The sequence below is a fragment of the Nestor notabilis genome, unplaced genomic scaffold, assembly GCF_000696875.1.
Source record: "Nestor notabilis isolate BGI_N333 unplaced genomic scaffold, ASM69687v1 scaffold17455, whole genome shotgun sequence".
Lineage (NCBI taxonomy): Eukaryota > Metazoa > Chordata > Aves > Psittaciformes > Psittacidae > Nestor > Nestor notabilis.
Genome location: NW_009929014.1, coordinates 235 through 25686, shown reverse-complemented (window position 1 = coordinate 25686; position 25452 = coordinate 235). Strand labels below are relative to the sequence as shown.

Below are 25452 nucleotides of genomic sequence, written 5' to 3'. Positions count from 1 at the left end.
AGCCAAGAGACACTTTTCGCCTGTTGGTAGGTGGAGGCTGCCCGCAGGACCCGATCCCAGAGTTTTTCCCTTCTGTTAGTTTTCCCCATCATCCCAGTTTGAAGCCTCAGCTGTTCCTTCTATAGGCAGAAGAGGGAGATTTTGTTTTCAAACACAGATTTTTCCTTCCCTGTAGTGCAGTATAGCAGTGAAAATGGTCCCTTGTGACAGCCCAGACCGGGAGCAGTGCTGTGGAAGAGGCCTGGGGGTGCAGGAGGACAGCAAGCTGTGCAGGGGCCAGCGGTGTGTCTGGCACCAGCCAGGCTAAAACTACAGGAACACCGAGAGCTGATGAAACAAAGTGATTAGTTTGTCCTTGTCAGACAGATAGTATATGGCAGATGGTTTTATGCTCCTCAGAGTAAGGACATTAGCGAACTGGACTATGTTCAGCAGAGATGGTTGCAGGCTTTAGCATGTGCCCTATGAGGAGAAGATGGTGGCTTGTTCAGCCTGGAGAAGACACAACTTTGGTTGGACCTAACAGCAGCCTGACAGAACCCCTCAGAAGCTTGTCGGGAAGACAAAACCAGGCTTTTGACAGGGCAGTGTGGTGGCAGAATGAGAGGCAATGGGCATAAGTTGCAACAGGAGAGGAAAAACTGGATGTATGAAAGTGGTTTTTCCCCATGAGGCAGCCAGGCAGCGGAGCAGGCTGCCCAGAGGGACTGTGAGACCCCTTCAAACTTGAATTGTGCTATGATCCTAAAATACTCTGGCCTATTGGTATTCCAGGATTAGAGCAAGAGCTGGATTTTGTACTTTCACGTTTAGGGCAATCATATGGTGAGGGAAACATTTATTTGATATTTTACAGTAGTGATTTTTGAGTATCTGATTGCTCGAATTTGGGATACGTGTTTAAATTTCTTGATGTCAAGAAAGTGCAGTAAGCCTTTTTTAACATCCATCTTTTCTACCCCGTTCTGATTTAGTGTGCTTTAACTGCCAGGTGATTGTATAAAAGTGGCAATTTCAGTATCAGTCCCTGTTCTGAACAATGGGTGACTGATTTGCAGTCCTGGACATAGGCCCTAGGACTGTATCTCACTTCACTTTAGAAAGCAGGTACCCATAAGAATTCCAGATGTTGAAGGATACATTCAAGGTCCTGCAGGCTCTTGCTGGTGGAACTGGGGAACAAGTGTGGCTCTTGTAGTGGCTGGCTGATGATAATAACATGCTTTCCTGAGAGAACATTTGATTGGAGCAGATGCAATCTACTCCATTTTAGTTACCTTCATGTTTTTCTTCTGAGTCAGATTAATGCATGCCTGATGTGAAGTAGTGGTGAACAAATGCATGCTTAACAAAAAACCGAAAAAGCCCCACAAACTTCATGTTCAAGTTCAGGAATACATTTTTCAGAAGAGCATTCTAGGGTATTACTTAACAATCTGAGTGTGACTGATGCTTTGTCCTTACAGTGTGTGCATGTTGGAACAGGCAGGCTCAGAGCTTCCAAAGCAGCAACAGAAGTAATCTTAAATGTTCCTGAAACCAGAGTGAGTCCTCTGGAAAATGGCTTGCAGGTAGCTTCTGAAGACTCTGGACTCTCAACATGCACAGTAGGTAACTTGTAAAGAGAAGGGTTTTTTTGTAACAGTTCACGTGTGTTCATTTCCTTCTGGACCTAAATCGTATTCTTTCAATGTTTGCAATAATTGTTCTTAAAGCTCAAGCTAGGAAATAGAAGTCTTAAGGCTTTTGTAAATGATTTGTGGTTAGATTTTTCTGTGAAGATCAAAATCTTGCTTGTCTTGAAAACCTGATTTGTTTAAGGAAAAAGCTGTTTCAAAATAGGTCTTGCAAATGTAGGTGTAGTTCATACACAAAACCAGGAAAGCTGACTTCTTAGTAAAATGACTTGTTTTTTTTTCTTTTTCTTCCCTCTGATGAGGTTGGGCTTTGGATTGATGCTGGAAGCAGGTATGAAAATGAGAAGAACAATGGAACTGCTCACTTCCTTGAGCATATGGCTTTCAAGGTAAGTATGAGTATTGATGATGGATTTTTAAGTTACCTCTCTTTAAAGAGCAATGTAAGAACTTTGTTATAATTGTATAAATACATTTTCCAAATCAAGGTGAGGGGGGGAAAAAAGGGCAACTTAGTCTTTGGTTTCCTTTAGAAAATGAAGCTGAAGTCCTAAAGTCCTAGTTCTGTGCAGCTGATGATACACAACTATAGGTTAGTAAGACAGGTCTAATTTTAACTCACTTTTAACTTAGTGTAATAGTCTTAGCATATACACAGCCCCCCTTTTGCCAGCTTTTTATTTTCATTTGGGAGCATGGTAGGATTAATATTTCAATCTTGGAGAGATTAGCATGCCAGTTTTCTTTCTGGAAGACTTCTTCTTTCTCTTGACCTTGTCTTTCCCAGAGAAGAAGTAGTAATGATGCTGTAGTGAATTAAAGGGTCTGGTTTGATTTTCTTGTTTTGTTTCAGGGAACAAAAAAGAGATCTCAGTTAGACCTTGAACTAGAGATTGAGAACATGGGAGCTCATCTGAATGCATATACATCCAGGGAACAAACTGTCTATTATGCAAAGGCTTTCTCAAAAGACTTACCAAGAGGTAACTGCTTTCATTCATCAGAAGGGCAGCAAAGAACAAAACACTTACCCAGCTCCTGATGAGATGACACAGAATGATGCTTTTGCAGTGTAACAGTCCCTTCCTTCCTGGGTGACAAGTCCTGTCTTGAGCCTCCCAGGAATGTGAGAACGCAGGTTTGGAAAGGAGAGTGCCAGCAGGGAAGTCAGTATTTGAAATGTTTTTATCTTTAGGTTCCCAAAAGAAAATACCTTTTGGACTTTTCCCTTCCTTCAGAGCAAGCCTTTTGTCCCCCTGCCAATCTTATTAGTGAATCTCGGGCCACTTGGTTGTTGGTGTGGGTTTTACTTTTGGAACCAGAGTTTTCTGGTAGCCTGAAAGTATACTTTCCATTCCCATCTCTATTTGCAATTAGCTGTGGAAATTCTTGCTGACATAATTCAGAACAGTACCCTGGGAGAAGCAGAGATTGAGCGTGAGCGAGGAGTTATACTTCGAGAGATGCAAGAGGTGGAAACCAATTTACAAGAAGTTGTCTTTGATTACCTGCATGCTACAGCCTATCAGAAGACAGCCCTAGGACGGACAATTTTAGGACCCACTGAAAACATCAAGTATGTCCAGATTTGTGGCTGTCTTTCATTGTGTATTGACTTTCATATATTGAAAAGAATCATCTGAAAATGTAGGGAACAGCATCAGTGTTCATGTTTTCCCTGGAAAGTAGCTAAAATTGCACTGGATATTAACTATAAGAAGAATTCCCTTGTTGCCTTAATTCCCCTGTATGCAGATACTGCATGTCTTCATTATTTGCTATATTTTTCTCCTGTTTGTTAAAAATGCATCTGATACAAAATTGGAAATGCTCCTTTTCCCTACAAGTCAGGTGTTACTTACATTACTGTGGATACCACTGTGTCTGCACTCCTCTGTTTATACCAGTGCAGACCAGGAGACCACTAAACTGCTCTGTTTATACCAGTGCAGGAGACCACTAAACGTGCTGTTTGGTGTGAGATCATTAGTGTCCTGTCTCCGTCTGCCTGAATTCTAATTCTTATTTCTTCTCAGCAAGCTAGAAGAGCTTTGAAAGGCAAAATATACCAAGTTCCTATTTCCTTTTTAGGAACTCACCCTTATTTTAGCTTTCTGTGTCTCTGTGCATTGGCAGAACTTATAATTATTTTTGTACTATATTCTATACATTTATCTCTTTGTACCTTAATAAACTTTACTGACATAATAGTGATGTTTCCTTGACTATTTCTAGATCCATAAACCGTAATGACTTGGTGGAGTACATAACAACACATTACAAAGGACCCAGAATGGTCCTGGCTGCTGCTGGAGGTTAGTATGAGATACTCACCCTGGATCGTGTGAAACTGTGCTTAAAACCATGGTCTTTAAGTTTCTGGGAACAACATGATGAATTACTGTATTGTTCAGTAGGTCTTGTAAGTTCATTGTTAGCCCTGTGTGTTTTGTGCCTTCATACCCTTTGAACTCTTGTTCCCTTTTCCCCTCAGTAATATTCCAGAGATCTTCTTAAACCAGCCACTAGAAGTGAATTGGAGGCCAAGGTCATTCTTCTGTGTGGGCAGGAAAAGAGGGGCCTAGAAGTGGTTCATTGTGAAAAGGGAAGCAGCAAGGAAAGCAGAGAGAGCAAGAGTGAAATAACATCAAGGCTTGAAACTGGGAGCAAACAGCTTGTGTAATAGTGTAATGTTAATAGAGGGCTATTGAGGAGAGTTAAGGAGGGTGATGATGATGATCCTACTCTGTATAACAGGGAGGTGTGGGGAATCTGAAAGTGGGGCATTAACATGGGAGAACAATAAATCACTGCTTGGTTGAGTCTTTAAACTGCCTGTGCAGCAATTTAAATTAACTGTTTACAGAGTAACACTGCAAAGTATGTGAAATGTCTTTGTTCAGGGGTCTCTCACGATGAGCTACTTGACCTAGCAAAGTGCCATTTTGGTAACTTACCATCTGCTCCAGAAGGAGGACTGCCACCCCTGCCACCTTGTCACTTCACAGGTAGTGAGGTAAGCTGTCAGACAGCTTTTTGAGCTGGTCCTTATATCCCCTGTGAGCACAACTGACACATGCTGTCTGCTGAGGAGAACTGCTCAGCCATAGATAAGGCAGATTAAAAGGTTTCTTGCCCCAGTGAGAGCAATGGAGTATCCCCTTGCCTGTGATGTTGGAGCATTTCCACTTGTTAAGAATCACTAATTTAAAGAGTATAGCAGAGAACTGAAGCATCTGTGTTCTGTTCCCAGCTCTATTTGGAATCATCGGCTTTCCTTGCTGCTGTTAGTTGTAAAATGACTTGTAACGCGCTCTCCGTGTACATGGCATTAGGTTTGCTGTTGGAAAAGTGCTCTGCAATTGCCGCAGGAAAGACCAGTTAAGGCTGATGTTGCTTTAGTTTTTGGTTCTCTGTGTGCATGATTTATAATCCAGGTGTAATTGAAGTATCTGTCTCCTGATACTGAACTTATTACCACGTACAGGCTGTGCTACAGCTACTTTGGTGTGTTCCCACAGATCCGTATACGAGATGACAAGATGCCCTTGGCACACATGGCAATAGCTGTTGAAGCAGCTGGCTGGTCCCACCCAGATACAATCCCACTTATGGTAGCAAATACCCTGATAGGTAACTGGGATCGTTCCTTTGGAGGAGGCGTGGTGAGTGATCCTGCAAGCACCTTCCTGCTTCTAACAGGGCTGGTGGGCTGGTGAGGTCGCTCTGACTTGAGAACTGCTGCATTCAAACCTATCCGATGGCATTACTTCTTTATGGCTATTTCTGAAGGCCTTTTTTTGGAAGGGAAGAATGGGATCCAGTTGTGAGCCTGAGAGAATTTGTTGCCTAAGATCTAGGAAAATCTTAGGAAGTGGTTCTAAACCACCCAAAATAGAGGTGACTTGAGGTCTGCCAGCCCTTAGGGAAAGTAGGATGTTTCATATATGTAGGTCGTCAGACCCAGAGGGAATCAGTAACTGTCCCGCTCGTGAACCTAAGTAGCTTGATGATTTTTTGCTTAAATCTGGGGTATTACTTAGAAACGTGAAGGAAAGTAATTACTGAGATGAAGAGCTGGTAATTAATTAAACTTGTAGTTTCTGCTGGAGCCTGTGGTACTACTGCGTGTTCTATCATCACTGAAATGAAAACAGGAGACTGTAGAGGTGACTCCATGGAGAAGGACTATGGAGGCTTTCAAATAACTTCACAGAATAATCTGTTTTTCTTTTGCCTCAGCAGAATTTGTCCAGTAAACTTGCTCAGATTGCCTGTCATGCTAACCTGTGTCACAGTTTCCAGTCCTTCAACACCTGCTACACTGACACAGGGCTGTGGGGACTCTATATGGTCTGTGAGCCATCCACTATACAGGACATGGTGCACTTTGTTCAGAGAGAATGGTAAGCTAACAACTGTTTCTCTAAAAGCCTTGTTTTCAGGGGAGGAATACAATTCTTTAGCAATCCTTTAAAGAGAATATTTTTGTTTCTGTGCTTAGGCTTGCCTGGAAAAACAAATGCATCAGACTTTAAACGCTGGCACCCAGTGCAGAGTCCCAGCAGCCGGTTTCTGGCACCCTCACTTGGAGTGCACAGCTTAAGGTTTATGTTTGGTTTTCTTTTTCTGCTCTGGAAGAGAAAGTAGGAACTGTAGTTAGTGTAGTAGCATTCCTTGTAGAAATAAATACAGCAGTGATTGGTTTTTGACTTGTAAGTGGCAGGAGTTAGGGAACTGTTTCAAACCTGTTTGAATACAATCAAGTCTGTACACAGTACCTGTGAACTGTGTGTTTGACAACTGAAAGAGCAAATATTCATGAGTGAGACTAATGCACATGCAGTTACCTACACATGTACTGTTAGTCCTACCCATTCTGCAGATGCCATCCCAGGTGATGGTGTTACACAGAGCTCTAGTGAGAGAAATCAGGTAAGGCAGGTGAGCTGTTACGTATGGAATTTTCAAACCTGGGATTCTAGATAAGATTCATTCACCTAAAGCTTAAATCTACTTGGAAAACATGGCCTTAGGTGCAACTGTAACACTTGAACTGCAGATGTGATTAGAAACACAAATGTTGTTTAAAAGTGCTGATTTAAAGCGGGTAGAGTTGAAATGAAACTTGAAAATGAGGACTTTCTGTAACCATATAGATATGCCATTATTCTATGAGAGCTCTCTAAACAATTTGTGGAGAAAAATGGTATCGCTTTAGCTGTCAGTTTGCTGCAGCTTAGCACCGGGGAAGATCTGAACCACTCCTGTGATAAGAGTGTGCTAAGATAGCTAATGCATCTCTCTGTCCTGGTAAAATGTTCCTTCTGCAGTGTGGTGAATCATTATCCCACCAAGAGCCACGAAGTAATGGATTGCCTTCTGGGCTAATTACTTCTGATTGTTTGGCTCCTACTATCTTAGCAACAGCTATTCTCAAGATAGCAAGTATGGACTACACGTGGCTCAAAATGAAATACAGCTCTTCTAGGGGGAAAATCTTGCTCTTGGGTATATTGGTTTGCTTCCAAAAAATGCAACTGTTATACTGCTGGTTTGCATCCTATGGCTTGTTTCCATACCAAACCTGTCTAGAAGATGGTGCCTGGTGGGTGTACGAATGTACATGCACCTCTGTCACAGGCAATGTGTGTGCTACAGGTTACTGTTATTTAGTGCCTTTGGATTTAAACTATTTTTCAGGATAAGACTTTGCACAAACGTTACAGAAAATGAAGTTGCTCGAGCGAAAAATCTTCTGAAGACAAATATGCTGCTACAACTTGATGGTGAGACCTCTTAAGAGAGTTTTTTATCCTTAGTGGGGTTGTATGCTGGTAGCCGAAGCATATTTTCCCCTATTTTAGGGTCCACACCAATCTGTGAAGACATTGGAAGACAAATGCTGTGTTATAAACGCCGAATCCCAATTCCGGAACTTGAGGCAAGAATTGAAGTAAGTGGCATTCCCGTCGCAACTCTTAAATTAGGCTGTGGAGAAACTGCTGCAGGAAATATCAATACAGAAGTGTGACTGTTTCTGAGGAAGTGTTTAGCTGTTTTGTTGCCTGTCCCCCTGGATTATACACAGTTAAGATCAGAAACTGTTTTTAGATGGGATGGGTAACAAAGATGTCTCTTTACCCTTTGTAGGCTATTGATGCCCAGACTATTAGAGAAGTCTGCACAAAGTACATCTATGAAAAGCATCCTGCAGTTGCTGCCATGGGTATGTTACGTGTTTCCCTACCCTCCCATACCCCCTCCACACCAATCACTATCAGTTTAGCATGTGTCATGGCCAACTTTCTTTAACTTCCAGGTCCAATTGAACAACTTCCAGAGTATAACAAAATCTGCAGTGGCATGCATTGGCTTCAGGAGTAGTGGAGAATGAGACCTTGCAGTGTGTTTGAGCTTTAAAAAACCCCAAATCCACACAGAAACCCCCCAACTACACCCCTGTTTAAAGCTTTTGAGTCGGAAAAATGCATTTGAGAAGATTAAAACTGAAGACCCAGCCACTCCTGTGTATCTGTATAATTAAGGAAGGAATGAAAACATGTACAGTATTTGCATTTTTATTATAAAACAAAGATTGTCAGTAAGAGTCACTTCTTGACTTTAGTAGCATTCATCACTTGTTCTTGAGCAGCTTTCTTTGCCTTGACCATTTCAACGAGTTCCTGAAGTTTTGGGGAGGAGAAAAAAAGAAAAGGGATCCTTATCTACACGTGGAATTTGTTTACACCACTGCTGTTTCAAAGCAATTTATCTTAGATAAATAAATGAAAGGTCAGTGCTCGTCTACATCCCTATGACAGGAACTCTGCTTACAAGAGGCTGGGGATCTAGCATCTACAGGAGCTTGCTGTCACAGTGTAAGACAGATTTTGTGAGGCAGACTTTCCTTCCCAGCTTCCAGAGCCTCTATTTTCACTGAGGAGAACTTAACCCTTGCTGTGCTTCTGGAGTTCGAGTTGCCAAAAAACCTCCAAAACCCCGTTTCCCCGCAAAGCTCCATCTTTTGCCAGTTTGTTGTCAGATACTCTCTCTGGTAGGGAAGGCAAGAGTAGACCCACAGGACTCTAACAAGACCTGAGCTAGTGACGCTCCTAGGAGGAGGTGAAGTACCTTACCTTATATCGCTTCATGCAGTCTTTTTTTGACCGGCCTGGAACAGCTGCTGCTATTTTCTCCCACCTTTCAGGAGTATTTACTGGATAAGTCTTCAATGCTTGTTCTAAAAGCTTTTGTTCTTCTGTAGTCCAAGGGGATGAATCTAAAGGTGATCCTGTTTTTAAATACAAAAATGACAAGGAGAAAAAAAATACATAAGGAGAGTGTGAGGTAAACCTAAATAAGCCTAAGAACAACCAGTGTGACTTAAGCGCTACCGAGTTAAAAACCTGAAAGAACACAAAACGCCAAACTACTAAAAATCTCAACCCTGAAACTGACTGGACAAGTGGTCCTTGGGATCTTTAAATAAAGCACAGAAAAGTTCAGAGGTAACATCCTTCATTGTCATCTGGGTGTTAGATTGTTGCAGCTGCCCTGTCAAGCTACAGTGTTTGAGCAGCAGTGTTGCTTTTCCTTTTGTGTTTCAGTAGTCAGGAAAAACAGCCTTCTGCCAGTCTGGAAAAGGTGGTGGGAGGCGTTTGGGGTTTAACAGGAGACCAAAGTTTAGCTGTAGGATGATCCTATATCTCAAGTGTATTCCCTCAGGCCTACTTTTACCTGACAAAGTAGCACTCTCTGAGGAACAGATGATCTCAGCATCAGACTTGACCTGTTGCCTCACCAGGAAGGATTTCAAACTGTTACTCTTCAGTTAACTGTGGCTTGTACTGTGTGTACCAGCAACCCTCAAATCCAGTCACACAGCCTGAATCACTTACTTGCTACATGTGTTTGTTCATAAGCAAGTCTTAAGAAGTTCTGGGTTACGTTCTCAGAGGTGCAGGGGGGACAGCTCGGGAAGAAGGGCTCCCTTTTCACCTTTACCTTCAAATCGTTCCGAGGGGGCAGCACTGTCCATCTGAGGCACCACACCATGTTCTTTTTTAAATTTGTCAAATGCTTTCTTGTTGATATCATCTTTTTGATGAGGGTCTATGAGCAACAGACATTGAACAGAGTAATCACTGCAATGAAGTTAAAGCCAGGTGTAATGGTAAAAAACATCGTGTAGCAGATTATTAGTTTACAATAACCACATAATCAAACAACCCTAATTCCTACTTCCTTTAAAGTAATGGTAAATAGAGTGGTAGGTAAAAACAATAATGAATCTTTCAGGTTTCCAATAAACTCTGCTCAAAGTGCCAGGCTCTCCAGCCCCTATCCTGCTCAGGTGAATACTTTTTCCATGTAAACTTAAGCCTGAATCTGTAACTTCAGTGAAATCAAGAGGGATTATTCTCTCAAGTCAGAGCTGTGGCACAAAACTCGCATTACCCAGAGCATAAGTGTGTTGGAGGGGTAGGAACACTCAAAGTCCAGGCCCTCCTTGTGCAGGGACGTGGTTTGGAACATCTGGAAAATGTTTTTTTTTTTCTTCTAGAGTGGAATGTTTTGGTTTTCCTTGAGAACTTACTCCAGAGCTGTCTAGGCTCCATTTACCACATTAATGCAGGTGTCTTACTCTGGTGCTGAATCCCATTCATCTCTTTAAAGTATTGCTATAGCCCCATCAGTTCCATTTGTTCTAGATGCCTTCCTTTGTGGGGAGCTTTCCCAGAGGCCCGTTTGTCTCTCTCTGAGTGCAGAGGAGCCTTGGCAATGCATGTGGCTTACACGTCTGTGCATCGAGCTTAAGAGAATGCCTGAGAGTCAGTCATGAGGGGGTGATTTACACAACGTTAGGCTGAAACTACTGAACCACATAAATGCTCTATTACATCTTTCATCTGAACTACATTTCTTTTGGGAATATACACAATGCAGTTCAAAGAAACCCAAGCTGTACAGAAGTATTCAGGCCATCTTGTTACAAAAATAAGGTAATATAGATACCAAGCTTTTGGAGGCTCTTGGCTTTATTGATGACATCTTTCGCTGTTCGTTTCATTCCAGTAGTAGAGTGCAAGTTCATGTAATTGGCAATAACTTCCCACCTAAAGCAAGAACAGACAGGGTCAATCAGCAGATTACATAACAGCTTTTCTTCATACAAGCTACAGTTAAGCTCCTGTGCACATTTAAATCAACTCCTAAGTTTAATCATACTCTAATACTTACAAACTCTAATGGTAACTATTCTGGAAAGCTTTCACTCACTAAATGCAGATGTTTCCCTTAAGATTTCAGTCAGCTTGGGTGAACTTTTGCTTCTGATACAGGAAGAGAATGGGGTAGAATGTTCAGCTATTGTTTTCCAGAATTCCCATCACACCTCTGACGTTAAATACTGCAGGCTGCACTGAAAGGGCTGAGGAGTTACTAACCCTGTGTCCACCACCCCCCAACAGAATACCCAAGCATCATATAAAAGGGCTTCAACAGGAGAGAGCTGGAACAGCCTTAGCCCCAAAATTATTCTTAGTGCATTCTTAGGAAATGGAAGGGAATATTTGCACCTGATCATAAAGGATGATCATATCTAGGCCTGTGTTCTCAAACAAGTACTCAACTGCTGAGCTGCAGTGCAAAACCAGGTACTGGTCTCACCTCCACAAAGATTATGGCAGCTTTTTTCTTTTTCTAAAAGTAAGCATCCAAATCTTGTAATGGAGGCTTCACATCTGTGAATGCTACGTGGAAGAAGGCATTTCCTTCCTGGGAAAAAGCAGGATTCAAGGCATGCTCCTGTTGATGCTTACTAGTGAGCTGATTGCCAGTGCTGCTTTCCATGAATCCCAGCCTTTTCCCTTTACCCTGGCTCTCCCTTGGAGACAGCTGCCACATTTAACTCTTATCTCCGGATGTTTTCCTCCTACTGTGTAGAGGAGAAACCAGCCTCACATTCATTGTGGAGCTACTGGTAGTAGCTTACATACTTGTATTATTACCTGCATCATGGTCACTGCTTCTTTCTGTTCTCTGCTTTAATGACTGGAGCCTATCCTGTAGTAGGCCCTGTGCAAACATACACCTTGGCACAATCTTACCGATGGACTGAGGCCCAAGTTTGGCGGGGGACAAGATACGAGGCTGTGCTAACTCCAGTAACATGCAGAGCATGGTACTAAGAGAACAAACCACAGGCTGCTCAAAAGTCAAGAGAAAGGAGGAAGTTTAGGGAGTCCTTACACTGACATCATACTTAGGAAGGTCTGAAAACAAGCTGTATTAGGCTTGTTATTTAATTAAAATGGTGAGTAGGACTTTCAACACCAAACCTGAGAAGTACCTTGAGTTAGTCCCTGCTGGGAAGAGGTTCACAGCTTTAATTAACAACTGTAAATCATCTTCTGGCCAATTTTTGCTTCCCCCTCCACCACCAGTGGTTGACTTTTCTGAGCTCTTTGTTGCTTGGCGCATCCGAGCTTCTGCCTCTTCTTTCTCTCGCCTTATTTGTTCATTTATTTCTTCTATCTGAAGGATTGTAAACAGGCAGAATTTATTTATTTACTGTTACATTTTACAGTGACACAAACCCCTCAGGAACTGCTTTGAGCCTTGAATTTTGCTTAGTTTCTGTTCTGTACATTACACACAAGGAAAAAGAGCAGCTTATCGGCTCCAGTATTATTTCTGTTCATCCCATGCGTAAATTTGGCCATCCCAGACTAGGAGCTACAGCAGGAATCCATCACAAGTTCACTAGGGAATTACATGAACACTCTCAGGATTAAGGCAAAACTTCTGAATCTAGCATGAATGTCCAGGCTAACACCTGACTTACAGGGACAGATCCATAAAAGTATTAATAGCCTAAAGCAACTAGTGAGGGTAGCTCATCCAGGTTGAATACACCAATTCCCAAATCTCCCAACCTGACTGCTACCTAAACCTGATTATTCCAGAAATTCTCAGTTACTATGGTTGTACTAAGTTAGCATTAACTGCAACAACCCAGATTTTAGTAACTAAGTGCTTGCTCAGGGTTACATGTCTACATGTACTTTGGTAGGAAGCAATTTAGCAGAACTTAAGTTATCCATCACACATCTCTGTGAACTGTAATCACATCCTGAGACTGTGGGTGATGTATTTTTAATGTATCCACTTCCAAAGATGCCCAGTCCAGCCTTGGCAATATTAAAAAACCCATGCCCTTGTGCCTGTGGCAGGATGCTCAAAACAGGTTTCTTCCTATCTCTTAATAAAATCTTCCTGGCAGAAGGGAAGCTGCATTAGTAAGAATTATCTGTCACGTAAAAGTGGAACAGTTTTAACAGAGAGACTGAAAGGTGACTGTCCCTTGTTTGGAACACTCTCCTGGACACTGAAGATCAGATTCAGTTGTCTGATGAGTAAACCTGACCCTGGGATGGGAACAGATCATCCTTCCCACCAGGAAAGAAAGTTCACAGCTGTGAATCCAAAGCAGACGAGAAAAAGCACCTTATTCTTCCTGCAGGATGTAGGTTCAGTCTTATCAGTCCATATGGCAAGTTTAAACAGATCCTTGCTGAGTTTTTAAATCTTGATTGCAAGTGCCTTGCTTCTCCCATACTTTGGTATCCAACCCACTTGCCCTTCCTGTGCCTACAACCTGCAGCAGTCCTTTTGTGGATCTAGCCCCAGGTCACGGATATCAGTCTAAGAGTTTTCTTGCGTAACCGAATAGGTTAAGGCTGCCCTCCTTCCCCTCCAGGTAACTGCTAGTTACTGTGTATACTGTACAAATGGCAGGTTTTGTGTCTTTTACCGACTGAAAACGTGTAATTTTTCCCTCAGCTGGCCCTGGCTATTTCACCACCCATGAACTATGTAGCACTATGTAAAATGGCACAGAGATCAAGCCTGCCCGGGGACCCTTAAACTCAGGTCTTGGTGTTTAACAGGCAGGATTCCGCAGCAGCCACGTTGTATCTCACTTCATTCAGCCACGAAGATGTCACAAATGGAATTACTCTGTTATTTTGATTTGACACTCAGCATAATTACCTGTTTTACTACAGCCGCCTTTCCTCCTTCCCTTGTTGTGGATGTAAGTGCTTCATTCAAGCATTGCAGACTAAAAATAAATTATTAAGTTACAACGGATAGCTAGTAGAAAGATGGGTATCAAAATGAGCAGGAATCAGCAGCAGGGAGACTCACCTTGCTAGCTCAAGACGATCACAAAGCTTTTCCACCTCCTCCATCATTTTAACACAATCTGCCTCATTATCAGAAAAGTAATTCCAGTTCTGGAAGCAGAAATACATGTTCTACAAAGCTCTTGAACTTTATTGTCCCGTTCCTTCAGACAAAGGCTTAACACACAGCATTCTTCAGCCATTGCTGTGTTTGGACCTATTTGGTCAGCTTCACTCATATGATAAGTGCGTGGTTTAGTATTTTGATTTTTAATAAACCCACTTTCCATACCCATCTCCAGCCATAAGTAAAAGCATGTGATAGGGTCTGATCTAAGCAAACCTAATAATTTCATTGATGTAACCTGTATTTGACTATAATAACAGTTAAATACCTTGCACGTTGTTCTCAGTTTTTGCCTTTCTTTCTTGATGGCTTTTTTCTGTATCTCTTTTTCCTTTTTTGCTACTAATGCTTGTTGCCTAAATTCTTCTTCCTCCTTTTCTTTTGCTAACCGTGCTGCTTCTAATTCTGCTTGTCTTTGCTGCAAAAGGGAAAAAACAAAGAAACCTCAACAAAGTCACACTGTTATAGGGTCATTCAATCATTCAGTATTAAAGTGCGCTGTTTCTGGGGTATGTTTAGTTTTGGTTATTTGGTTTATGTGTGTTTTAAATGCATCAATACTTTAATGTTTGGTTTTCAAGACTTTTGAGGGAGGTGATGAAACATACATCACTTGGCATTAATTCAGATACTCACTTTGAGAACCCCTGGTTGATAAATCCTGACTTCCTTTACAACAAAGATAGAAAGCTGTAGGAAATTTCCTATGCCTGCCCCAAGAGTACAAGCTTGGAACAATGCAGTGTTCCAACATGTCTCCTGCATCATTATTAACATAATATCTTGTAGTGCTCCAGTATTGTCTTTTAAGTCACTTTTTAGCACCTTACAGTTCCCTTTCATTCCTGGTACTGCTGTCAGAGTCATCTTTCCCGACTGTTAATATTAATCAAATATCACAGACTGGTTTGGGCTGGAAGGGACCTTAAAGCTCCTCCAGTTCCAACCCCCTGCCATGGGCAGGGACACCTCCACTAGAGCAGGTTGCTCCAAGCCCGTGTCCAACCTGGCTTTGAACACTGCCAAGGATGGGGCAGCCACAGCTTCTCTGGGCACCCTGTGCCAGCGCCTCAGCACCCTCATAGTAAAGAATTTCTTCCTTATTCCTAGTCTAAATCTACCCTCTTTCAGTTACATTACCTCAGAGTGTTTCACACCACCCAGCATTCACAGACCATATACACAAGGCACGCTGCTGTATCCATTTTATAAAAGGAAATCAGGCCATGGAACTTACTGACTGCCTCTAAACCACAGCAAGTGTATGCAACAACAGAACTCAATTTTAGCAGTTTATTTTTGTATCAGATCTGTGCTCCTTGTTTTCGTCTCATTCTCAAAAGGCTGTCAGTCTTGCACTGCCTGTTGCACAAGGATCACAGAATGGTTTGGGTTGGAAAGGACCTTAAGATCATCTAGTTCCAAGCAGGGACACCTCTCACTACAGACAACACATCTTTAAACCCCAATATAATTTTAACAGTAGCCTTCTGACACATCTAGAAGCTGATGCAGTGGATCAGGTGTGAATGAATCAGTGTTTTTCAACCCAAATAAACTATTTAACCTACCTTTTCTTTTGCCTCCTGTTCTTTTCGTTTTGCTTCTACCTTTGCTTTCTTCTCTGCTTCTTTCTTTGCCTTTTCTTCCTCCTTAAATTTCTTTATCCTGGGATCACAGCTGTATGCATTGTCTGGCAGAAGAAAGGATGCATCACGTACAAAAGAAAACCAGGAGATTCCCACTGTTAGTTAACAAATGTCTCTTTAGAAAACCAGCAGTTTATATGCTCACCAACAAGTGTCCTAATTCTGTTCATTTCTTCTTTTTTTCTCAGTGCTCTGGCAGCTCTGTTCTGCTTTTCAATCCACCTCCTTTCATCTCGACTAAAAAAGGAAAGCAGGATTAGTTCAGTGCTAATATCCTACAGTGTCACTCTGTTAGAAATACATCAACAAACCTTTTAAGTAAAGTTTCCCCACACAGATGCTCTTCTGAATACTTCAAAAAATGAAGTTTCAGGCCCCAAGCTCATATCAAAACCCAGGAAGTGTTTACGCCGTTACATAAACCTGACAAAACAAGCTGCTTCTCCGTTATCCCAGGGAATGAGATCATGGACTTTCAAGCAATCTGCTTGTTGAACAAACATTAAACCCAAGCAAAACAACTGAAATGCTGGCAGACACTTTAATTAAAGGGCAGCAATATAATCAGTGCCAATAATCTCCATTTTACAGAGCATAGGTCATGCCAAGTAAACCCATCTGCACAGAAAAAGCACCTTCTATGAAGTGCTGTGACACTCCGGTAACGTCGTGTCCAGTTCACTCCCGTAAAACACAGCTCAGGTTAAATAGATTAAAAATTGGGTGGCTACATCTGAAAGTATTTGTCAGTGCTGTCAAGAAAGAGGCAAATTTTTAGCAGGGGTCTATATGCTCATCCACACAGCCAAATACATAACAATATACCTCAGAACAAGGACAGCAATCCCCATAACAGAGCAGGAGACTACTACGAGGTTTAAAACACAAGCAACACCACCTTTGGTGAGCAGGAGTAACACAAGTTGTGGCCATCTGAACATAAGCTGACATGCAGTTCTCATAAGTACAGCAGAGTATGTACCATTTGTCTAAACATTTTTCAAAAGGATGCTAGTGACTGGAATAAGCACAAAAAAGAGCTGTGAAAATAATTCAAGACCCTTCCAATGAGAAGCCTTGAGATAAATCTGTATAATTTACCAAAAGTACAAGTGATGGGGAATTGGTTACAGTGCCTTCACAGAATCTTCACAGGAGAGAGTACACGGGGTCCAGAGAGGCAGGAAAAGGCAAAAGAGCAGAGAAACAAATGCCTAATGACAGCCTAAACATGGCTGTTTCTAGCCACGAAGCAAGCTAACCACTGAATGTAACTGCAAAACTGACTGCTGTTCAAACTTGGAAGCAGAGGTTCACACAATGCAAGTTATGGTTATACAAGGATGACTAAATGAAAGATTGTATCCCATAAAATCCATGTTAGACTGAATGATTTGCTGCTCTAACTTGAACATTCTGTGTTTATAACTGTAGGAAGGATAAAAATAGAATGTATTTTCCAACAGCTACATGGGCTGAGTAATTCAGCAACTATCACTACATCAACAAATACACGATTTAATTAACATTGAGCCATCAGAACCAATCTCTCTCAATTCTAGAAAGTATCACTTGTCTCAGCACAGCTTAATAAATAGCTGGAGAGAAAAGATGTGTGCTTACTCATCCGTTCTGTTCTGGCTTCTGTGTTTGGAACTTGCTGGAACTGCAAGTCTAAACTTCAACGAACACACATTTTAAAGCACCTCCGAACCACCTCTGTGATGCAAGTGAGAACTACCTCTGTTGCACAAGTAAGACAAAGAGAAGCCTACAGTGTGTCCAGTTAAAGCCCATGGCTGACTACTGAACTAGGAGAGTGGAATTCAGTCTTAGTTCAGCTACCTTTTCTCCTATGACAAGGTCTGATATGAAGTTGGAAAATCTTCCTTTATCAATCTCCTCTCCCTTCAAATTTCTTTTTACTTACATACCATTCTGCTTTTTCTTTTTCCTCTTCATCTAAATACGAAAACTCTCTCCAGGAATCAAAATTATACCTAAAGTTAATTAAAAGAGAAAATAAAAAGTGAAGAAAGAGAAAGAAAACAGCAAAACTACTACAGATAATCTACCTTTTTTACTATTAGGTTTTTGCAGGCAATTACAGTTATTTACAATTTATGATACATAATTTACAATTCCACTGAATGTACAAGTACACTGTGTGTACTGTATGTACACAGTAATTCCACTGTGTTAAGTCAAAACGCAAGATGCTATTGAGAGTAATGATTCACATCTTTCAGCACTGTAGGACAGACTGCATTTTAGGATGGGATCAGTTTCCTCAATTCTGAATGTCTACAGTGCAGTTGTCGAAGCTGCCATTACAGGCAGTGGAGATGCAGTGCAGTCTATAGAGCTCAGAAATTAATTTAATCTTTATATGAGCATCTGTATTTAACAGGTAAGTCAAGCATAAACTCTACTGACTTTATTGGACTAGACAGACCTCCCTTAACTACGGGAGCTTAAATACCTAGTAGACACCTCCACTAAAACCACAAGTTTTTAGTGAGATGAATCCCACTGCTGGGCTGTGGGTCAACTTGGTTCACAGCCGGCGTGGACAGAGAACCATCAGAAGCTCCTGCTCTAACTGTGAATTTACAAGGTGGATGTATTAGCTCAGAGAAAAGCCAGCTCAGTTTGTGGAAGGCACCAACAGCTGTGGGGTAATTTCATGACATTACTAGGTCAGAACAGACCACTGCCAACAATCTACATATGAAAGGGGCTGCAAGCCCCTTATATTGCACATCTTGAATGCTGTGAATAGAAACCGAGGTATTGTCTAACTTACCAAAATGAATAGAACGCATCTACCTCTTCAAATGATGAGTTCATGTCCCCCAGTTTAGGAACATTTTTCTTATTTGACCACCTGAAAATAAATGGATATATTCAAGAAATAATATATATAACCTTACTTCATAATATGGCGTATGTTAAGTATGGAATCACAACACCAAATCAGAGGCTCCCTCCACCAACACAGAAGGGCACCAGAGAAGAAGAACAGGAGAGAGCTCCTTCTACACATCCTTCAGACTGGGCCTTTTTTCTGGAGCTCCCCCAGAACAGCAAACTCCTCCTGCCTGTGTCTGGTGTGCCTACAAGGAGACCCGATGGAGCGCAAGCTGTCCTATAGGTATCAGTTCCCCATACACATTCTCCTGGTAGAGGAGCTTACAAAACATGGACAAAATGTGCTCTGTGAATAACTCAGCTCTATACTAGGCTATAGGAAGTTTTCCATACATTTTAATGGAGTATAATGGCATAAAGCATTATTTATGCTTTTTTATTACTATTATGCCTCCACTACATTTTTTTCCTACAAAGACTGAAATCTTCCATAGGCTCTGGAATTTGTTATTCTATGACATAGCATCCATTTCCAAGCAGAGAAGGGAGCAATCCATCTGACAACTACAGATCCAGGTCTGAATCTCTGGAATACTTGATAAAAGATTCAATAATAATACTAACAATCAATGGATTGTTCAGAATGTGTTGTAAAGTGCCTCACACAATAAAACACTTCTTTTCCATACAGGAAAAAGGTGAAATAGACTTCTATTGTGACAGCCTTAATACAAAGTTAATGGGCAAGCAGGAATCAAACGCAGAAAAATGAAGTCACACAAGTTAAGAGAGAACCACCAAATACTGATAGTTACATTTCTAACTGCAAATTATTAGCATCTCCCAGCATCCCTTAAAATCACACCTGCTAGGAACACAATGCCAGAAGAGTTTGCACATGCTGATCCTCCAGCACCAGCAGAGGCAGTCTGACAGAGCTTACCGGGCGTTTCTTTCAAAAACTGGCGAAAAAACTTCAAAGAAGTTTTCTTTTGCTTCACTCTTGGAAGGTACAGAGTTATCAAAAGTAGGATCTATGCTGTTAAATGCTCGTCGTTTCACAGGATCAGATAATATTTCATAAGCTGAAAAAAAGTTAAGAGGCATAAAACGTGAGACTGAGGCGAGTCTTCCCCACGACATGGGAATGCTACAGAAAAGGCTGTAAATGTTTTAAAGGTGCTCTCAGACCTGTGTTTGAACTATCATTCTGTACAGCTTGGTATTCAATTATTCTAGTGACACCAAAAAGCACTGCTGTCAATTCCTGGTAAACTAAGCAGGAGGAAAATGTTTACGACAAACAACACATTTAACCACTAAGATGTAATGAAGCATCTATTTAGAATAACTTTGTGGCAGTAAGTTTGGTTCAGGCACTGGGAGTGTGGCCATGACGTCTTCAGGCTTTTATCCTACACCAGATCCTTGCAGCTAAATTGACAAAACATCTACTAAGACAGGCACAGAGTAACAGCAGTCCTTGAGTTAATATGATGTGAGAACTGGCAAGAACTCATGATAAAGTTGTACTGAGACTTGGAGAGAGTATAAACCACCACACAGCCACTACCCAAAACAAGCACATGCTCCCAATTCTCCTGTTCTTACAGTCCTGCACTTGGGGAACACCGCATCACTGATCTTACATCCTGGCAATCACACATGTTGCAGCTTTTCTCTCCAGGATGTGTGGAGTTACTTTGTCTGTCAGTTCTACAATGCCCACTCATTTTTCCAGTAAATTGAAAAATCAAAGGAATCAAATTAATTTTGTGATGATTCATGGGCTTCTCAGGCTGCATCCCTGGACAAAGAACACTGCACCTAGAAGGTGGTATCTAGAAGCTGGTAAGCTGGAGGAAACCTTGGTGCTCTGGGGTTGTGTGAATGGATCTCGCTGCACATGTCATTGCAGAGGAAGGAATGCAAGGGACTACTAATGAGCTGCTGTCTGCCAGCCTTAGCTTCTCCTCTGGGAAGGGACTTCTCTCTAAATGACCCCAATTATCTACATTGCAAGCCAGGAGCTTCAGTAACCCTCATACCATTTTCCTGATGCAAGAAATTCCATGTGTGTCTGTTGGCTCCTCTTCCATTTAAGAGATGTCCCTTCCACACAGATCCAAAATTCTATTCCCACATACAGTGCCAGAGGAACAGAGTATCTCCCACTCACTCCTCCGTCAAACCCAGCCCTGAATCCCACCTACATAATGCTGCCTTTCAAGTTTCTTCATTCCATTACCACTTGGTCCTATTCTGGATCCCCCTTCCTAACACAGTATTTCCTTCCTCCAAGGTGCTGCCTGGAAGTATTACTCCTCTTCTGTGACACTTTGTGCTTTCCTTTCTGTTTATCCTTAAACTTAGATCATAAGCAGTTAAGAGGAAACATTTTCCTCCTTGCATGTAGAACACAGAGTATATTCCTGAATTCAGGTGCAGGCTGTTCATTATAAGTATCTGCCAGTTTCTGACAGGACTGTAACTATGGACAATTAATTTCCTTTGGCAACTTCTTTCATTTTGACAGCTCTAGACCATCAACAGCTTGTCCAACAGAATACCTAATGCTTTAACTAGTATTGTAACAAGAAACTCAGAAGAAGAAAGTTTAGAACACTCAAATTCCAGGATTTCTTCCAACCTCAACCTTATCAAGTCAAACAAAATATTTTTAATAATATTTTTATAAACATTATTATCATATGATTATATAAAATTATTAATAATTTTAATAAATAAAAAAGCCAAATTCCAAAGCATTTCTATAGAATTTCAGTCATACACCTAGAACACTCCCTGTGCCTTTGGAATCAGCCAGCAATGGTGTTCTAGGTCACTACAGGCAAGAAGGGAAATGTTATTTGATTGAGTTCACTTGGTCATCTGTGGGCAAAAAAGAGCAGCTGAAGAAAGAGATACCCACGATCAAACCAACAGACACTCTGTTGGCAGAGTAAGTGCATTACAATCCTGTTTTGCTGTTGATGTCTCAGGGGAATCACTCCATAGCACTCCAGCTTATAGCAGGTATGTGGCTACCTCTAGTAGTTTATATTTCATGTGCTGCTACAAACGTTCACACTTTGTCCCCAAGTGGCACAGCAGACAAACATCTGTCAGTTGCATCCCCTCCTGCTCCTACTCAGAGGAAAGTTATATATGTGATCTCTGTTTATTGAGGCAGTTTTCTAAACTGGAAAAAGAACTTCTCTGGCTTTTTAATAATTGACAATTCTTTAAAAACCTAATAAAGCACTACAAATACGTTTCAGATTATCAAGTAGGTTGAAAGTGTATCTACTAAAGAAGATCAATTGCTTACCTTTAGTTATGCATGTAAAATAATCATTATCACCTTCTCCTATCTGTTCCCCTGCAGCTTTTCGTTTGTCTGGATGATGTTTCAACACCATGGATTTATCTATGAAATAAACGCATTACATTTAGAAACACTTCATCACCATCAACAGTTTATTTCTCAGAAACTACAAAGTAATACAGTAATTCCATTGACATTTCTCTAATTAGATACTTAAAAAATTCCAACAAACCAACATCAAAAAACATCAGGAAGCAAACAGACAAGTTAATGGATTTTCTTTCATTTAACAATCTTGTCAGAATTAAACATATTTCATCTTTGCTGGGACACAAAACAACCACAACTCAGTAACCCTGTGCCACCTTCATCAGCTGAAAAAGTACAGATTTTCTGACACTTATTCTAGTATTAAACATAACAAAGTGCTTCAGTAATTCTAAGTGTACAGGTAGCTTCAAAAAGCATAACCGTTTTGGGACCTTAATTGTGCAGGATTGTACAATTCCCTGTGTGCTCATACTGACAACATAAAGAAAAATAATTAATGTCATTTTAGTTACTTCTAATGAATAGGAAAGTCATTCAGATAAAGTAAAAATTGTATTCCATCCCTTTACCCAAGTTCTGAGCACAATCCAAGGTGAAATTTAGCAAGGGAACTACAGCCACAAGCTGTTGAAGACTGCTGCCCTTAACATGGGTAGCACACACAGGACTTTGTGCTCAAGTTCTCTTCTTAGGCCCAAGTCCTAAAATATAACTAGTACATACAGAGTATCTACTGAAGCTGGTACCAAGGTTGTCTCCGTGTTTAAACAGTAAAACCAGATTTTAGACTGACTTCTTTGACAAAAGGTTTAGCCCTATTGTCATACAACATAAAATGTACCTTCTTGGTTCACTATAAAATACCAGAGAGAAGGTATCATACAAGTAGTTACAGTAACCTGCCTTTTGAGAAACAAATCAGAATCCTTCTCAAAAATAGGCAAGCACAGTATGTACTGGTGAGAAAGACTCATGTCTCTATACCCCCATGTAATAACGGGGTGCTGTTAGATCCTAAAGACAGACATGCCCTAGTTCTTGCTTGAAAAGATTAGCAAGACCACTAATCATCACCAGAGCAGGTGCTCTGTGCTCCACAGTGGTGCTGCTCAGCAACATGTACTTAAGGCAACATTATTTACAGAATGATAGAATGGTTTGGGTTGGAAAAGACCTTAACATCATCTAGTTCCAACCCCCCTACCATGGGCAGGGACACCACACACTAAACTATGTCACCCAAGGCTCTGTCCAGCCTGGCCTTGAACACCTCCAGGGTTGGAGCATTCACAACTTCCTTGGGCAACCCATTCCAGTGCCTCACCACCCTCACTGTGAAGAACTTCTTCCTTAGATCTAATCTAAACTTCCCCTGTTTAAGTTTAAAGCCATTACCCCTTGTCCTATCACTACAGTCCCTAACGAAGAGTCCCTCCCCAGCATCCTTGTAGGCCCCCTTCACATACTGGAAGGCTGCTATGAGGTATCAATGCAGCTTCTCTTCTCCAGGCTGAACAGCCCCAACTTTCTCAGCCTGTCTTCACACGGGAGGTGCTCCAGCCCCCTTATCATCTTCGTGGCCTCGTCTGGCCTTGCTCCAACAGCTCCATGTCCTTCTTATGCTGTTCTTATTTCCTGTGCAAGCTGGTAATTTGCTAATTTCCACCCATTTTTATTTGTGAGCACCTGTGGTTTCACTGGGACAGTTATTCTGCTCACAAATACTAGTTGTACAGGTGATTGTTCACAAGATCAACTCACAGAACTATCAGCTTATTTCATAATACTATTTCATAAAGGCTATTAAACAATCTCAGAGTACTTTTAAAACTTCCTCCACTAAATAATTGCATCCTTCTTGCAAAGTCAACTCTTAGTCACATTGCTCTCTAGAGAAAGGTTCTGAAGCCCAACATGTTGTTCCTTCATGTGCAAGTACCACAAAATACTCCCAATCATCTGTATGCACTTCTGAAACATGATCTAGCCATTGTAGTGGGGCTCTGAGGTACCAACCTACCGAAACACACAGGACAGGGCTAGTTGTATTTCTCTGCCTCTCACTGAGCCTGGCTGCAGATTCAGTAATAGAGAAACACAGTTATAGTCTCAAGTTATAGTCTCAGTTATAGTGTCTGTTGATGAAAAAAGGCAAGAAAGCAGAGATGTGAACTCAGTGAAATTGTTTAATTCCCTAGACTTAGGGCTACGATGTGAATTTAGAAGGCTGGTAAATAACAGGAATCAGAGAGACAGCATTTTCAGGCTTGTGAAACAGTAAAAAGCCTGTTCTTAACGTATATGTATTTTCACATGGAAAACAGTTCTGTACATCTGAAAAGAAAAGGGAATCTTATGAAGGGAAGGTACTTACGAGCTGCTTTGATTTGTTTCTGAGTAGCCCTGTAGCGTATATTGCCTAGCCCAAGAACTGCATAATGGTCTTGATTCTGAGGGAAAAAAAGAACCAAATGAACCCTTAGTAAATACGACGTAAAAAGCCCAAACACATATAGAGAACCAGTTCTCCCCATCTTTTAAAAGCAAGAAGCAGAATTCTTCTCTCTTTCAATAAATATTAGAAAAAGGCTGTAGGAACAATTATTGCAAACAGCATAATTATTGAATAGCAAAATACGAATCAATTAAACCAGTGCTGCAGAAATTCAAGTAGCTTAATCTAAATTGGATTAAGGCATTGAATCTGAGAAAGTTCAATTACTGGAAAATTGAATTGCTGTCCTTAATATTAAAGAGTGCTGACATAACTCCCGGATAGGGGAGGCTGTAACAGGGAGAAGAGACACTTTTGCTCCTTACAGGCAGTGAAATGAAAAACAACAGTTCAAGACTAAGATCTTCTGATGTGCACTTGAGCTTGCCCTCATCAACCAGTTACGTGTGGAAAATACAAAACCAGATATAACATACAGGAACACAAACCAGTTCAGATGGGGTGGGAGGGGAGGAGGAAGATGATCAGTAGCAGCTGGGAATGGCAGATAACTTTGATTGGAGATTTGCAGCAAAAATAATTAATCTGCATCAACTCAATACCTTCCAGTCCTTTGGATCAAGGGTTTTTAACATGGGAAACTCTTCAAGCTGCAATTCTTCATCCCCTGATTCTTCAGAAAGTTCCTTCTCATCTTCTAGCTCCTGGAAAGAGGCAGAAACATTTATGTTTCTCCTCTTAATAAACGCTTCAAACCATCTTCCCACCGGTTCCACTTGACAGAGTACTGATGCTACAAGCAAAAACATAAAAGCAACTTCACCTTCTGTGGTTTACTTTTTATTTTGATCTTTTTCAGATTAAGCCCCACCAAAGCCCATAAAAGCACTGCCTCACACGGGGCCACAGACTGCCACATCTTCTGCTTCACTCTAAACACACCCGACTGTCGGAAAGGCTGCAAGCACCAGGACGCGGTCCCTACGAGGTGGTACCTTCCAAACACTTCACTCTGCTCGCACATCTTGAAAGGTGCTTTCGAGTTAAAGGAACGCACATGTTAAAGGTTATTTAATATCTTCCTTGCTCTAGTACAGAGGCGACAACCGCGGCAGAAGCACTGGACTGGGACTGATCTCCGCG

General features: G+C 41.3%; 2 protein-coding genes across 2 annotated transcripts; one reads left to right on the top strand and one right to left on the bottom strand.

Annotated features, from left to right (window-relative positions):
* Window positions 1-1466: 1466 nt before the first annotated feature.
* On the top strand, window positions 1467-8269 carry PMPCB (peptidase (mitochondrial processing) beta; the record flags this gene model as incomplete). Its single annotated transcript, XM_010014798.1, has 12 exons — window positions 1467-1607; window positions 1940-2026; window positions 2491-2620; window positions 3015-3213; window positions 3873-3952; window positions 4541-4653; window positions 5159-5302; window positions 5883-6043; window positions 7341-7426; window positions 7505-7593; window positions 7791-7866; window positions 7960-8269. Coding segments are annotated over 12 exons (1371 nt in total), but the record flags the coding sequence as incomplete, so codon positions are not given.
* DNAJC2 (DnaJ (Hsp40) homolog, subfamily C, member 2) lies at window positions 8174-25118 on the bottom strand. Its single transcript, XM_010014799.1, has 16 exons — window positions 24912-25118; window positions 24229-24304; window positions 21807-21905; window positions 19419-19560; window positions 18411-18491; window positions 17539-17604; window positions 15750-15841; window positions 15527-15648; window positions 14224-14373; window positions 13851-13939; window positions 13695-13764; window positions 11992-12176; window positions 10656-10756; window positions 9645-9752; window positions 8777-8931; window positions 8174-8323 (listed from the first exon to the last, which is right to left on the bottom strand). The coding sequence occupies exons 1-16, from the start codon at window positions 25116-25118 to the stop codon at window positions 8249-8251; spliced, it is 1818 nt and encodes a 605-aa protein (XP_010013101.1). The 3' UTR covers window positions 8174-8248.
* Window positions 25119-25452: the final 334 nt, after the last annotated feature.

Coding starts and splice junctions, on each gene's coding strand:
- DNAJC2 (XM_010014799.1), bottom strand. CDS start 25,118: ATGTTTTTGCTTGTAGCATCAGTACTCTGTCAAGTGGAACCGGTGGGA. Junction 21,906..24,228: donor GAAACAAATCAAAGCAGCTC/GTAAGTACCTTC, acceptor TTTATTTCATAG/ATAAATCCATGGTGTTGAAA. Junction 13,940..14,223: donor AACTGAGAACAACGTGCAAG/GTATTTAACTGT, acceptor TTCTGCTTCCAG/AACTGGAATTACTTTTCTGA.